This window comes from Poecile atricapillus, chromosome 17 (assembly GCF_030490865.1).
Source record: "Poecile atricapillus isolate bPoeAtr1 chromosome 17, bPoeAtr1.hap1, whole genome shotgun sequence".
In the NCBI taxonomy this organism is placed as follows: Eukaryota; Metazoa; Chordata; class Aves; order Passeriformes; family Paridae; genus Poecile; species Poecile atricapillus.
Window position 1 is genome coordinate 9,514,469 of NC_081265.1, and position 13,651 is coordinate 9,528,119.

Consider the following 13,651-nt stretch of genomic DNA (forward strand, 5'->3'; position numbering starts at 1 on the left):
AGGAACATTCTGGTAAGGCAACTGAGGTAGTTACACATTATGTGATAAAGAGGGACAATTGTTGCTCTCCACAGAGCAGAATGAGACATCTTAGGTGTACAGGCTAGCAAAAGCCAAGCTGTAACCTTATTTATTAAAAGCAGTAAGTACAAGGAAGAAGCATTTTGAAGGATTTTAGCTGCACTGCATTTCAAACCGTACGAAGCTGGTGGGCATCTGCCCTTTGAGCTGTGTGTCACCCAAAGAGAGAGACAATGACAAACCATGACCTCAAAACAGAGTGGTGCCAGTCCTGGCAGGCAGAACCCTTTGTGGCATCTGCCTGATGGTGCTAATTCAGATTTCTGTGGGGGTTACAGGTGTGCACCCCAAGCAGGTACCACCCAGAGATGCTGAAAGGAACAGCCCCAAGACCTCCCTCACACAGAGCTCAGTACACAAAGCTCAGTAGCCACAATCATTGCTATCTGCAAGTAAAGACTGTATGAGGCTCTTTCTTGGTGGTGAGGAGCAAACATCCCACCTCAGCACAGGGAGGGGAAGGCCTGTGCAAGTCACATCAACCTCCCCAGAACACTTCTGCCATGGGGAAGGAGTAAAAGGTTTTCAAACTCACTTTCCTCTAACCACAAGCAAACATTGGATCCTCCAGCACTGAAAGCAAAAGCAAATTCCCTACCACCAAAGTGAATGTTGGGATTTGTTCATTCCAGGGCCTGACTCTGGGCTGGAAATAGGCTGTAGCTTCTGAGGGGCTCTTCACAGGCTGCCAGGACACAGCTCTGACCCCAGCCAGGGCACTGCAGGAAGCAGCAGAAGGGAGGAGGAGGTTCAGCCCTGCAGCTCTAACACCACTGCATACATACATCAGGGACACTTACACAGAGCACTAACCAGTGCTAACAAAGGGACTACAGCCATTCCTGCTCATGTATTTCTGATTCTAGAATCATAAAAGAGGCATTTCCAGAGATTCACATCTTGCCCAGCAAAAAGCTGCTTTGCTCAGTGTAGCCAGTTTCATTCCATGTGTCACCAAAATCACTGTGTGCAAGCTTCTAAGACTGTGATATAAAGACCTTGCTGAGCATCACTGGGTGGTGATCAAGTTCTCTGACCTGAGTAAAAAATGCAGCCAGAGTTGAAGCATTCAGCAGTTCTCAGCTCCTTTCCCCTTTCATGTGCTACTTGTGGTCTCCATCTGTGGGTTCCCTGTCTTCCATGTGGGGCTCCAGCAGACCTGCTCTCCTACTCCAGCAGTCCCACCCCTGAGATGTGGCAGTCCCACGCCCAAAGTGACAACATTCCCGAGGAGGGCATCAGGGGCATGCTGGAAGATGCCCTGCTCATGGCCACAGGGATCACAACACGCTGGGAACAGTGATTTGCACCACCAGAATCTCCTCCCCAGCACTGCCAGCAAGCTGCACAGCAGAATTTGCCATGGTCCCATCACAGAGATGAATTATGTTTCTGGCCCATGATTATGTTTCTGGCAAGCACTGAGGGAAAGCTTTGTCCCCCACCAAAGATTCATATTCAGCCTTAGTAAATCTGGTGAAGAGCAGAGGAGGGAGCTGGACTGAGGGAGTCCTCAAACCCTGGGGCAATGCTCAGAGGAACTGTGCACAGGGGTTCACTGACTCAGGTTCGTTGCAAAATTATTTTCCAAAAGAAGATTTAAACATGATTCCTTTTTGAAAATACCTGAAGTTCCGTTCTTCATTCCCTAACAGACTGAGGTTATTCCCAGTCTTCATTTGGTCTCAGTTATCGTGGTGATCATCAGCAGTCTGCAGTGCAATGAGACAAGTCATAGGCTCTCTTCTAAATCTTGCTATTGAGAGTGATTACTTGGCCTTGGGTAATGAATTAGTCCTATTATACAGCAGCTGGCACAGTAGAAGCTAATCTGCTGCTCAGGCAGCTCATTACATGGGCAGGGCTGGAACTGCTCAGCTCTGTGCTGCACACACAGCCTTCAGCAGCATTTTTTAACTGAATTCTGCACACAGTTCTTCAGGACTACAAAACAAACTACATCTATCAAATCAGTTTCTGTCTGTTCCTTTCTGAGTTAAGCGTTTGCTCACCCCTTGGAAATACAATTCCTCTTCTGTGCAATTTCTACATGGCACTTTGCCATATCTGTATCAAATCCAAACTCTGTTAATTCTTCATTCTCTGTCAACCCTTGCAAACTCTGTCACTCCTCATCTCCATTTTTCTTCTCCAAACTCCTCTGTACTAATTATTCCATCTACCCCAGTACCACAAGCTTGCCAGCTCTGCCTCTTCTATAACCAAATTTCACTTCTGCAGCAAGTGGAACTGCTCCTGTACTGCACTAGCTTGTCACTGTAGGTCTTGCTTTGTGGTTTTGTGGCAATGGCTCAAGGAGGAGCATTTCAACACACGGCAACTGCAGGGTTTCATTTTGGAAACATGAACAAAGGGCTAAATAAGTGAATTAGAAAGGATCAGGAAGACAAAGCAGATCCAGGCAGACAATTTAAAAGAATGTTCTCAAAGTGCTTATAGATGACCACAGTCAAACTAAGCAGAATGACAGAAAAAATTCAATAGCAATGTTGTAGCCATGGTGGTACTCTTGGGAGTGCTGGTATCTGCTGTTAGACCAACTATCACAGGTATGCTTGTGAAAGAATAAACTCCTTTCTATGAAAAGAAGCAGACAAGGAGTGAAAAAACTACTGTACAAAATAAGAAACAGATAAATCAGAAGGCAAAGAGCAGAAGCAAAAAGAGTCTTCCTCAAATCAAAGGTCTGAGGAGTGACGATGCCAGTCACTCAGACAATTCAGGAAAGTGAGAAATGTGTTGTAAATATGTTCAGGTTATACATGATTGTTTACATGAGCTTTGGTATGTCTTCAAAGAACAGGCAACAACACAGGAAACAAAACACACTAGGAATAAATGCAAAGTATTACATATGGAGGTAATAACAGAATTCCTGTTGTACTTTTCATGTCTCAAACAATGTCAAGCTCAAAGATCTTTGTTCCTTCCCTCAGACTTCCACAAAAGCTGGTCTTTTAGCAGCCCAGGGAGCTGCTTCACATTAACCCCTCCCATGCTCCCCATTCCACTGCTGAATTTTTCTCAAGCAGTATCAGAGCTGCTTGGCCTGTCCCTGGCACAAGGGCTGTGAGAGGGAGAACAGGAGCCACAAGCCACAAGTGCTGAACCACCAGGAAGGGCACTGCAGGTGCAGTAAACAATGACATTTAACTCTGAGCTAGCAGATTTCAAGGAAGTTTTTATCATGATTCCAAGTAAAACATAGGGGCAAGTTTGGGAAGATCAAATGAATGACTTGAGACCTCTAATTCTGTGCCTCTGCTCCCTCCCCACTCTCACACCTTTCTCCCTTTTACCCACTGCTGCACTTGCTGAGAGTGAGAGGGCATTTCAAAGATGAAAATTCAGTACTTCTGGGACAGCCTGGTTATTCCAGACTTCATTTCCAGCCCAGAGGAGCTCCTGCTTTCTCTCTGTGATGGGCTAGAGTCTTGCAGCTTGCCCCTGCTTTGGCAATGCTGGGCAGGGCAGATCCTCTGCAGCTTTCAAATCTGCTGTGTCCCTTCTTTGCTGAAGATCACAGAATATTCCATTGGAGCATTCCATAGAACATCACACACCTTCCTTATGGACCTTGGTCTGATCCATTTTACAATACAAAACCCCAGATCTTCCCAAGACTTATTACTTCTAATTACCTGTTATTGATGAGTTTTTCCACAGCACAAAGAGAGGCAAAGAACTGATGGACATGGGCACATGAGGTGATGGCCGGAAAAGGAGTTAAAATTGGAAAGATTTTGTTCCTGGAGACTGCAGCAGCAGAGGCCATTCCAAGTGCCACAGAGCTGGGAAAGCCCTGAGAGATCTGTGCAGTAAACAAACTCAGTGCTCAAACAAACACTGGAAGACCACGATGCTTTTGCTGCCAGCATCACAGTGGGAATATCTGTGGCTCAAGAACAGTCTGCACAGTCTACTCTTACCAACCACAAATGTAGGAAAAATGCCAGACAGGTCTCAAACAATGTCAAAGAAAGTTTTTCAACCTTTGCATCTGCACCTGTTGAGGAGCTGAAAGATTAGTGACCAAAGTAATCTGTCAGTCAGCCTAAATTAATCCTGAAGTGCCTCATGCTGATGACTGAGTACTGAGGGGACTGCTCACAAATGCTGACAAAAGTGGATGTTAAAAGACGCTGGCCTGTTCCGCTGCCAGATATACTCTACAAAATGCAGAGTGGCAGCTCCTGAGTAACCCATGGCACCCCTTTCTGGAATGTGCCAGCAAAAAAGCAAACCACAGATGTACTAGGCTAGTACAAAAGCTATTTTGATAGCATGATGTGGAAAACTGGATTACTAGTACAAGCAAAAAGCTTTCTCTGCTGTTCCATATGTCTGTAAAAGGATTGCTCCCCAGGGCAGTCACCACAGCAGGTACAGAGAAGGCACCAGGGCAGGGATGGTGCTGTCAGGGAGTTTGTATGCCAGGAAAATGTACAGCCTGCTCTCCCTCTCAATCACAAGTGCACTTCTGCAGCTATGGCAGGTATGCAAGGGGCTCTCCCATGCCTAACCCTGTGCTACAGAGATTCAGGCTGCTCACCTGCTCTGCAGGTACAGGGCAAACATCTCAACAGCCCTGCCACATACCAGCCCTGCACGGCAGCTCCTCTCAACAGGTAATGTTTTACACAGTGCTGTGACATAAAAAATTCCAATTACTCTAAAATACTTAAAATTTTCAAGACAAACAGTAGTTGAAGCACAAAGTTGAAAAACAGTGGCTGAGCAAGCTGTTGGCCCTGGCTTCACACTGTTCTGCACACTCAAGGGTTCATACAATAAAAGGGAGTGATAGGTAATTAAATATGGCAAATGACATTTTGAAATTACATGAACTGATGACATTGTGCAAAGCACAGCATGGGGACCACCAATTCCATTTTGCTGCTTTCAGGTTTGCCCAGGTCCTCTGTCCTGCCCACAGAAGAGGAGTTGTGCAGGTTCCTGGAAAGGAGCACACAGGGAGCAGCCACTGAAACCCAGCCCCAGCTTTTGGGAGGCTCCAGCAAACCTGCCTTGCACAGGGAACAAGGCATAGTCCGAGAGTGCTGGATGCTGAGAAAGCTGCCCAGAATGAGTGCTCCCTGGGAGTGTGAGGAATCAGAGACAGAAATATCAGTGCCTTATGTCAAACACTCCAGGACATAAGTTAGTAGTGGCTGGCTCCCTTTGCTCGATAGGGGGAACAGGATGAACACCTGCAAAGTGAGAAACTCCTGCTGCCCTGAGTTGCAGTGTGGCCACAATGAAAACAACTGTAACAGACCCAAATATTTTCAAAGAGAGATACTACCTGCTGCTGTTATTGTGGGGTTCTCCAAAACAGACAATGTTCTGTCTTTGGGACAGCACTTGGTGTCAGCAGCCAGCAAAATAACAAAACCAAGTCCTGAGAACACACTCAGACACTTCAGATTCTGATAATGAGCATTGGGGCACATTACTGACAATAATGTGCTTCATGGGCATAAGCAACCATGGAAGATAAGGAATCATGGAGCATAAAACAGGTTTAATCTGCTTAGTTAAATGACCAGTTAATTTTACCTGGTCATTTATTATCCCACAAGTGAAAGTGAAATAAGTAGAAAAAAACAAATCACATCAAAGCTGCCAGAATTTTCCAGTCTTGATTACAGAGACAAGTTTTCCATTTTGGACACCAAAGTAAAGATTTGTGTTTAGAAAATAAGTATTTGGCATCTTCTCATTATTCCTATTGTATGTTTTTAAACTACATTCAGTATAAAGTGTTGTGTGGTTCATTCAGCACCGGTGTTTGTGGCACAACACTCGAGGCACTGAAGGTGCATTTTGCACCCAGGCTGGAAAGTGAGACTTGAGTTCCCCATGTTTACTGGTGCAGAAACCACTCTTGTATTTTCCTACAGGACATGTGCCCCATTCAGAGCACAGAACGAGCCGGAAATTCTTTAGGGAACTAAGCAATCTTCAAGTGAGTCTTTAAATGATCCACATTTTTCATGGTTGCTCTATATCCACCCTTAAATTGCAGGTGCACAGCAACTCATTTGATCTTGCACATCTAGAAGACAGATGTCTGCAGGGAGACTGTTTTTAGACTCTTTTTGTAATCCACAGGCAGAGGTAGTGCAGTTTAAGCCTTCCATGGCACTTTTTCATCTTTTAGCTAAGGGTAAAGGAGAAATATCTTTAGAAATTCTGTCCCATGCAATTTTTCTAAGGTCAACAGTGTGACTGTTCTCACCTGCTCCAGAAGCAGCACCCATGAGCCCAGCTCCTGCAACACCCCAACTTGTGCAGGGGACAGAAGAGCTCACAAAAAATGCCACAACCATCTGTAAGACCCTTCCCTTCACAATTCTTGGCTATTTATGGTACTCTTCAGTTTTTATATTTTATCTGTAACTTCAAGCGCGAGACAATTATCGCTAGATGGATAACAGGGATTGTGAACTGCAGCATCACATCCCCTTCATATTCTCCTGGGGCTTTAAATTCCATCAGAACCTTGATTAAAGAGTGATTTTCTGGCAGCAAAACATAATTTCCTCACTCTTTTATATTTGATTTCATTCACATTTGCCAGAAATATCAGTGGTCAGATGATCACAAGTTTCAACTCTAAAAAATACAGTTACAAAAAGTCAGAGAGAGAAAAAAGACCGTGTGAAACTAAACTTCAAGGCAATACCACAGGATTCTCATTGTCAGTCCTCTCATGAACACCTCACTTTGGACAACAGTTTGCTGTTGAATCACACAGAGCAGACCAGCCTCAGCACCCGTGAGCACTGAACTTTGGAAACTTCTCCTTTTCCCTGAGACAACATCCACATCTACATCCAAGTTCTGTCCATGTTCCATCTACAGCCGAGCAAATCTCTGCCTTCATTAGGGATCCATCCCTGCTTCAAGAGAATGAAAACCAACCTTTTACAACCTTCTACACCAGGGGAAATGCCATCCCCACTTCAGCTGTGGCTGCTGCCCCAGCCCCACCTCCCAGGGGCAGCAGAATGGCCAGAACACTCAGGATGGTGTCACAAGCACCCCTGGGCAGGAGATAGGAATACTAATCCCAGCTTGGCAGTGATGGCATCCACTCTTTGGGTTCAGCACCCACAGCCTTATCACACCAGATTAAAGGGCAGATTCCTTCCCCAGCACCCAGGACTACAGATTGGAGCATTATTTGCTCCACAGATTATCCTCAGAAAAAAGCAGTCTCAGCAATCACATCTATACCTGAGATCATCACACATCCCCTCAGTTCTTGTGGCTCTTCATGAATTTTATGTTAAGCTGATTTTTGAGTGGGGAGGTGGCAGAACAAGAGAGAGCGAGACAACCAACTCCAAGGATGTAGAAGAAGCTTGTGAGAAAGCAAAGCACCATTGCTGCATGCAGGTGATAAGGACACCATGTACAAATAGCTCAGGGCTCAAGTACCCACAGCCATCCAGGAGCACACCCAACTTTATTCTCTTTTGTGCACCAGGAAAAGCTCTGTTGCAACAGATACCAACACACCCTCCCTTTTAATATATATCAGACACATCATACAGCCCCCATGACGGCAGAGAGCACAGAAATCCTCCACACATTCTCTTGTTATTACAAAATAAATAAAAACCATTTTAATTTCTGTGTATTCCTTTCATCCTTTGTCTCTATGACTCCCCAGGCATCACGAAGGAAGCAGTCTGTGCCATGCCATGCTTCCTGCAGCTGGATGTGCAACAACCTCCAGGCTCAGCTGTTTGCACATCTCCAGCTGCCCCAGGTTGGTTTAGGTGAGGTGAGTTACCCGCTGAGTATTACACAGCAGCGGGAGAACTGAACCATCAGTCTGACAGCTTCAGGTGAAGCCTGCACCAGGGAGAAGCATTCCTTCCCTCCTAAGTGCCTCACAGTTCTGGTAAATCAAGCTGTGGAGAGTGCAGATAAGATCAGTGGCAGCTCCAAGTCCTACTCAGTCCAGCCCGCTCAGTCAGATTCCAGAGCCACCTCCATCCATTCTGGAAGCACACGCTGTGCTTCATACAGAGACTTACATCTGTGGGATGACTGAAGCTATAAAAAGTGCTGACAATTTCCAGCAAATTTGCATATGTTGCTGCTGCTGCTGCTGCTTATATAAGTGATTTCTAGTTAACTACAAATACAAAAATCAAGGCCCAAAAATAGGTTTGCAAAGAAGCCACTTGCAAATGTGACTGAATGATACATCTCTCCAACACTCCAAAAATCACTTGTCTAGAAAAAGCAGACGCAACAGAGGTTTCTCCAGAGGGTCCCATACAAAGCACCTCCTGGAATATAGATTACCCCACTTTCTCAACATCTTTGCTGCCCTGCACCGTAAAGTTTGTCACAAACTGGAGCACCTGAGCCTTGTGCCAGGTTGCTCTTATGTCTGGAGCTGTATAGATCTTTCTACACGCATCATCATTCCAAGCTCCCTGATGCAGCTGTGATGAGGAGGCAGCCAGCCTCAGGATAAGAAACATGAGCTGTTGAGAAATCCCTCAGTGTATCACACACCACACTCCACTGGCTCTGTCTATACCATATACCACCTCCTCACCTGCATCTGCACATCCTGCTCCAGCCTGGGAAGGACAATTGCTTAACCTGGGGCTGCAACAGTCTGGTACCGAGGGGACCTGTAGGGCTCTGCTCAATGGCCAAAAGGTCAGGCAAAAATATAAAGCACACAGGAGGGAGGAAAGTCAGAAAATCCCTGACTTTCAGGTCTCACAGCTGCCATAGCTATTAATCACCAAAGGAGGAGTGAGGGTTAAAGCTGATGGTATCTACTCAATAGGATATGGATACCAAGCAACAACATCCTCCTTCCCCAAGCCCTTCAGCTTGCACAAGGGTGCTGCTTGCTCATAGACCAAGCTCAGCCAAAGCAAAACCAAATGAATCTGACAGCAAGTCTTCAGGATTCCTCTAGTGTCCATGGATTCTCATGCTCAGGAAATACTGCTTAGGGACCATTTTTCCATTAACCTACTATCTACAGCAGTGTAAGAAACTGTACTTGGTTTTCCAACATAAGGAAGACAAGGACACACTGGAGAGAGTCCAGCAATGGGCCACGAGGATGATTAAGGGACTGGAGCATCTGTCATACAAAGAAGGGCTGAAAGAACTGGGACTGTTTAGCATCAAGACAAGAAGGTTTGAAAGGGATGTTATCAGTGTGAATAAAAATCTGTGCAGGGGACAGTAAAAAACCATATAGACTGTTCTCAGTGGTATCCAGTGAAAGGATGAGGTGCAATAGGCACAAAAAATCCCTTCAAAGGGACACAAATCCCTTTAAAGGACACAACAAAAAACCGTGAGGGTGGCTAAACACCGGAATACATTGTCCAGAACAGTTGTTGTGTCCGCCCTTGCACACATTAGAAACCTGACAGACATAGCCAGGCAAGCCAGACTAGCTGATCTCCAAAGGTCCTTTCCAACCCAGTGATTCTGTGATTAAAACCACAGCAGCCTCCTCAACTGCTCCCAACCAGCCCAGCCTCAGGGAATCCATCTGGAACCCCATCACGAAGCCGATACCCTCCCTTTCTCCCCTTGCTGTCTGCTTTTGATAGTTTTTTGGTTTGTGCTATCACTTTTGCTCTCTGGCAGCAGTATCCTCTCCAGAGCTCACAGAGACATGCCATTTCTGCCTGTCCCTACCATGAGCCCCTCCAGTCCTCCTCCAGCTCTCACTGTTTCCATCACTGCTTTGAGCAGGATCCTCCAGCCATCACCATTCTCCTCTAACCCTCCACTCCAGGCTTGATGCAGCCACAGGAACCGTAAACAAAAGGATGCAAAATGTCTTTATCTCTTTACCTCTCTGTGTCTCTTGCCCTGCATTTACCATATTTTTGGTCTTTCCCTTGATCTTCTGTGATGAATGAACTGAAAACACAGTTTTGCTAGCAAAAGAACACAGAATGTAGCAAAAGCACAGGGCTGGCTGCCTGTGAGGAGACCCAGGTGCTGTTGGTAGAGCAGGTTCTTCACAAGTCAACGACAGCATCAGGAACAGACACTTCTCCTCCTCCTCCATCCCTCAGGAACCAGCACAGACTGGCTGCTCAACCAGCCAAGGGTGGGAGAGCTTCCCTTCTCCGCTGCTCTTCAGACCTTTCTCACTTCCCTCTTTCAGCTCAGGACCAAAACTCAGCACAGACTTTTGAACCAGTGCTGTCAGAGGACATCCCAAGGCTGGTAAATGTGAAGCCCTGTGAATGAGAAAATGCAGCCTTCCTATCTAAACACAGTGCAGGCTTCAAGTCACAAAGGCTTCAGAAGAAGGCCACCTCGTTCTGGCAGCTCCCAGCCACCGATGGACCTTGCTGAGAGAAGAAAGGGTGTGTGCTGTGGAGGCAGGCAATGCCATGAGGGACATTCAGTCACTGTCGTGACAGAAAATGCAGCCAGCTCTCCTTCAGGCTCCAGAGAAAGCACAAGTAGTTGTTGGGGAAACTGGGCACAGGGAAATGGGGGCAGGACAGAGGGAAACAGTAACATCTTCCTCTTCAAACAACAGTGTGTGATCAAGTTCAGCTGAGGACAGAGCACTGAACCACACTGAGAGCTGCAGGGCCAGGGCCACCCAAAGCCCATGGAAGGGCTGGCTGGTACAGAAAGGAGACTGATGTCCATGGCCCCATCTGGACATGCACTGTGACCACCTCCCTGACGTCAGCTCCGATGTCAATGTGGCTGGGCAGGGACTCGGATCAGAGAACAGAGGAGAGTGTTTTTGTTGTGGTGTCTTTCAGTTCAATCAGGTCTCTGAGCAAGCTGCTTACCTGCACTCAAGGGATGAGCTACCTAGAGATAAGGGAAAGGCTACCTGAACAGAGCCATGAGAAACAGACACACACAGAGCTTCCTTCTCACACACCTACTGTGATGTGTGCCAAGTACCTGTGATCCCATGGATTTGGTTAATTAGCTCTCATTTGATGCATTTTTAAATTCTGGCTCATAGTCTTTATTAGGTACCATCTCTGGAGAAAAGGAAAACATGCCAGAGTGAACACACTCAGCCCTTGCCATTTTTCTTGCCTTCTTTCTGAAGGTTTGCCCAAGAGAAAGGAGGCCAGGCTGTGTGGACAAGTGGTCTCCATCAAAGCTGTCAGTGGTACAGGAGCCAAGGGTCAGAAAGACACATTTGTGGGGCTGTGGGCACTGATCTGAGCATGCTGGAACTTGCTCGGGGAAAGTTCTTAAAGACTTAAGTGGGGAAATCAGAGTTTCTGAGAAGGAGATGACAGAAAAGCAAAGTTATGGTATTTGGAAGCAATAACCCACTGCCTCTGCTGAGCAGTCTTTCACATCTCATGATACATTTTTCCTCAAACAATTCCTAAATTCCTAGGTGTGTAAACATTTAGCAGTTTGTGAAACTACAAACACTCATCTCAATAAATGATCTTGTAGGTGGCAAAACTGACAAACAGCAGGACTCCCACATTCTGAAACTAGCGAGAGAAATCCCAAGTGCGTCAGTTGCACAGGAAAGTCTGTGGCCTCACTCTTGTAGCACTGCATGGGCAACTCCTTCTACTCTCCTGGCTTTCCAGGAAAAATAGTAAGAAACAGGAAGTCAATGGAAACATCATAGATTTTTTTAATTTATTTGGAAAAGAGAAATGAAAAGGCAGTGCCAGATCTGTGGGCAAAATGTCCTTTTGCACAGAATCCTTTGCTCACAGAACACTGCTCTACTTGCAGCTGGTGGGCAGGTTTTGGTCAAGGCTCTGCCTCCTGCCTCTCTGGCTTCCCTGGAAAGTGTGGATGGAAAACCTGGGATGGGTATTGCCCATAGGCCTTACACATTAGCAAAGCAAGCTGGCTGATTCCCCTTGAGAACCTGGAGGACAAACAAAGGCTGACCTAAGAAATGTGCTGTAAATGGCTTCAGCCCAGTCACCACAGGGAGATGCTCCCAGACACCACTGCCATGTCCACAGCCCTCGTGTAAGATCCAAATGACAACAGGACACAGCCAGCAAGGAGAGGACTCATGGGATCGTGGTGAGTTCTTGCTTTAGTACACGAGATGTTTCAGAATTCACATGCAGAGACTGTGAAGGCAGTCTTCATGGACATATTTTTTACCCTCACATTGTGTCTCGTTTGCGTGGACAGAAAGCCATAAACACATTCAGGCACAAGCAGTCCCGAGGTGGGAATCCAACTGTCACCCCAGCTGTCAGGGCCCTGAAAATGACTGAAGCTGACAGAAATTCTCCGTATCCTGACAGAAAGTCCATGGCCTTTGGGTCTCACAAACAACCTTAACCCTGCTGGGGCTGCCTGAGCCATGCCACAGGTGTGGCAGCGAGGTGTCTGCAGCTGGCTGGAGAACTGCTGCAACACAGGCAGAGAAGAGACAGCTCCAGGCAGAACTTAGACAATCTTCCAGTACCTACAGATACAGGGAGGGGACTTTGGACAGGGGCATGGAGTGAAGGGGGAATGGCTTCAAGCTGAAGAAGGGCAGATTTAGATTAGACATTAGGAAGAAATTCTCCTTTGCAAGGGTGGTGAGGCCCTAGCACAGGATGCTCAGAAAACCTGTGGCTTCTCCAACCTTGGAAATGTCCAAAGCCAGGTTGGATGGGACTTGGATCAATGTGATGTAGTGGAAGGTGTCCCTGCTCATGGCAGAGTGGGTGTAACGGGATGATCTTCAAGGTCCCTTCCAACCCAACCCATTCTGTGATTTCATGATTCTATACTGAATTCCCTCTTCCACAACATAAAGCCACATGTTCAGTGAAAGGAAATGAGAAGGAGTGGAAGCAGGTGAGGGAGAGAGGAGGGAGTGGAACTTGCCCAACATCTGACCCTCATGAGCGACGGACAGGGGCTGCACCACCGCAGCCTCTGACTTCTGTTCAGCGACCGTGAAACCCAAGCGTCCGGAGCAAGCCCGCAGCTCGTCACGCACCTGAGCTCTGCCTCTCCATGGCTACAGCTACAAGCACCAAACGCTCTGGCTGCCGGAGCGAGGCCGGGCAAGTGGATTCTTACAGCAGCCGGCAGCCTCAGCCCGGGGTGCCGGAACACCTGCCCGGGGCAGGGGCACAGCGATGCCGAGGGCGTTCCGACAGCAGCCCCGCGATGGTCCCGTGTGCCCCCGCGGGACATTCCCGGCCCCGGCCCCCGTCCCGGTCCCGGTCCTACCTCCAGCAGCTGGACGTAGCTGGCCGGGAACCAGCCTCGCAGCCCGTCTTCCTTCTGCCCTTCCCACCAGCCGCCGTCTGGCACCTGCAGCACCGTGATCAGCTCACCCGCCGCGAAGCGCAGCCCCTGCCGGTGCCGCTCCCCGGAGAAGGGGTACAGCGCCTGGCAGCGGGTCCCCGACATCCCTCCCTTGACCCGGCCCGCAGCCGCCGCCGCCGCTCCGCGCCCGCCCCGCTCGGCTGAGGGGGCCCCGCTCCGGCCCGGCCCAGCGGGCGCCTGGCGCGGGCAGCGCGGGCAGCGGCAGCCGAGCAGCCCCGGCGCCGGGCGCCCACGGGCA

General features: G+C 47.8%; 1 protein-coding gene across 3 annotated transcripts in view; it reads right to left on the reverse strand.

The window, feature by feature from the left end:
• Positions 1-13,651, reverse strand: part of GAS7 (growth arrest specific 7) — a 76,813-nt gene extending 63,162 nt beyond the window's left edge. For all 3 annotated transcript variants that reach the window (XM_058852110.1, XM_058852111.1, XM_058852109.1), the window contains exon 1: positions 13,315-13,651. In XM_058852110.1, the coding sequence (XP_058708093.1) occupies positions 13,315-13,497 (183 nt within the window). In that variant the 5' untranslated portion in view covers positions 13,498-13,651. The remainder of the gene's footprint in view (positions 1-13,314) is intronic.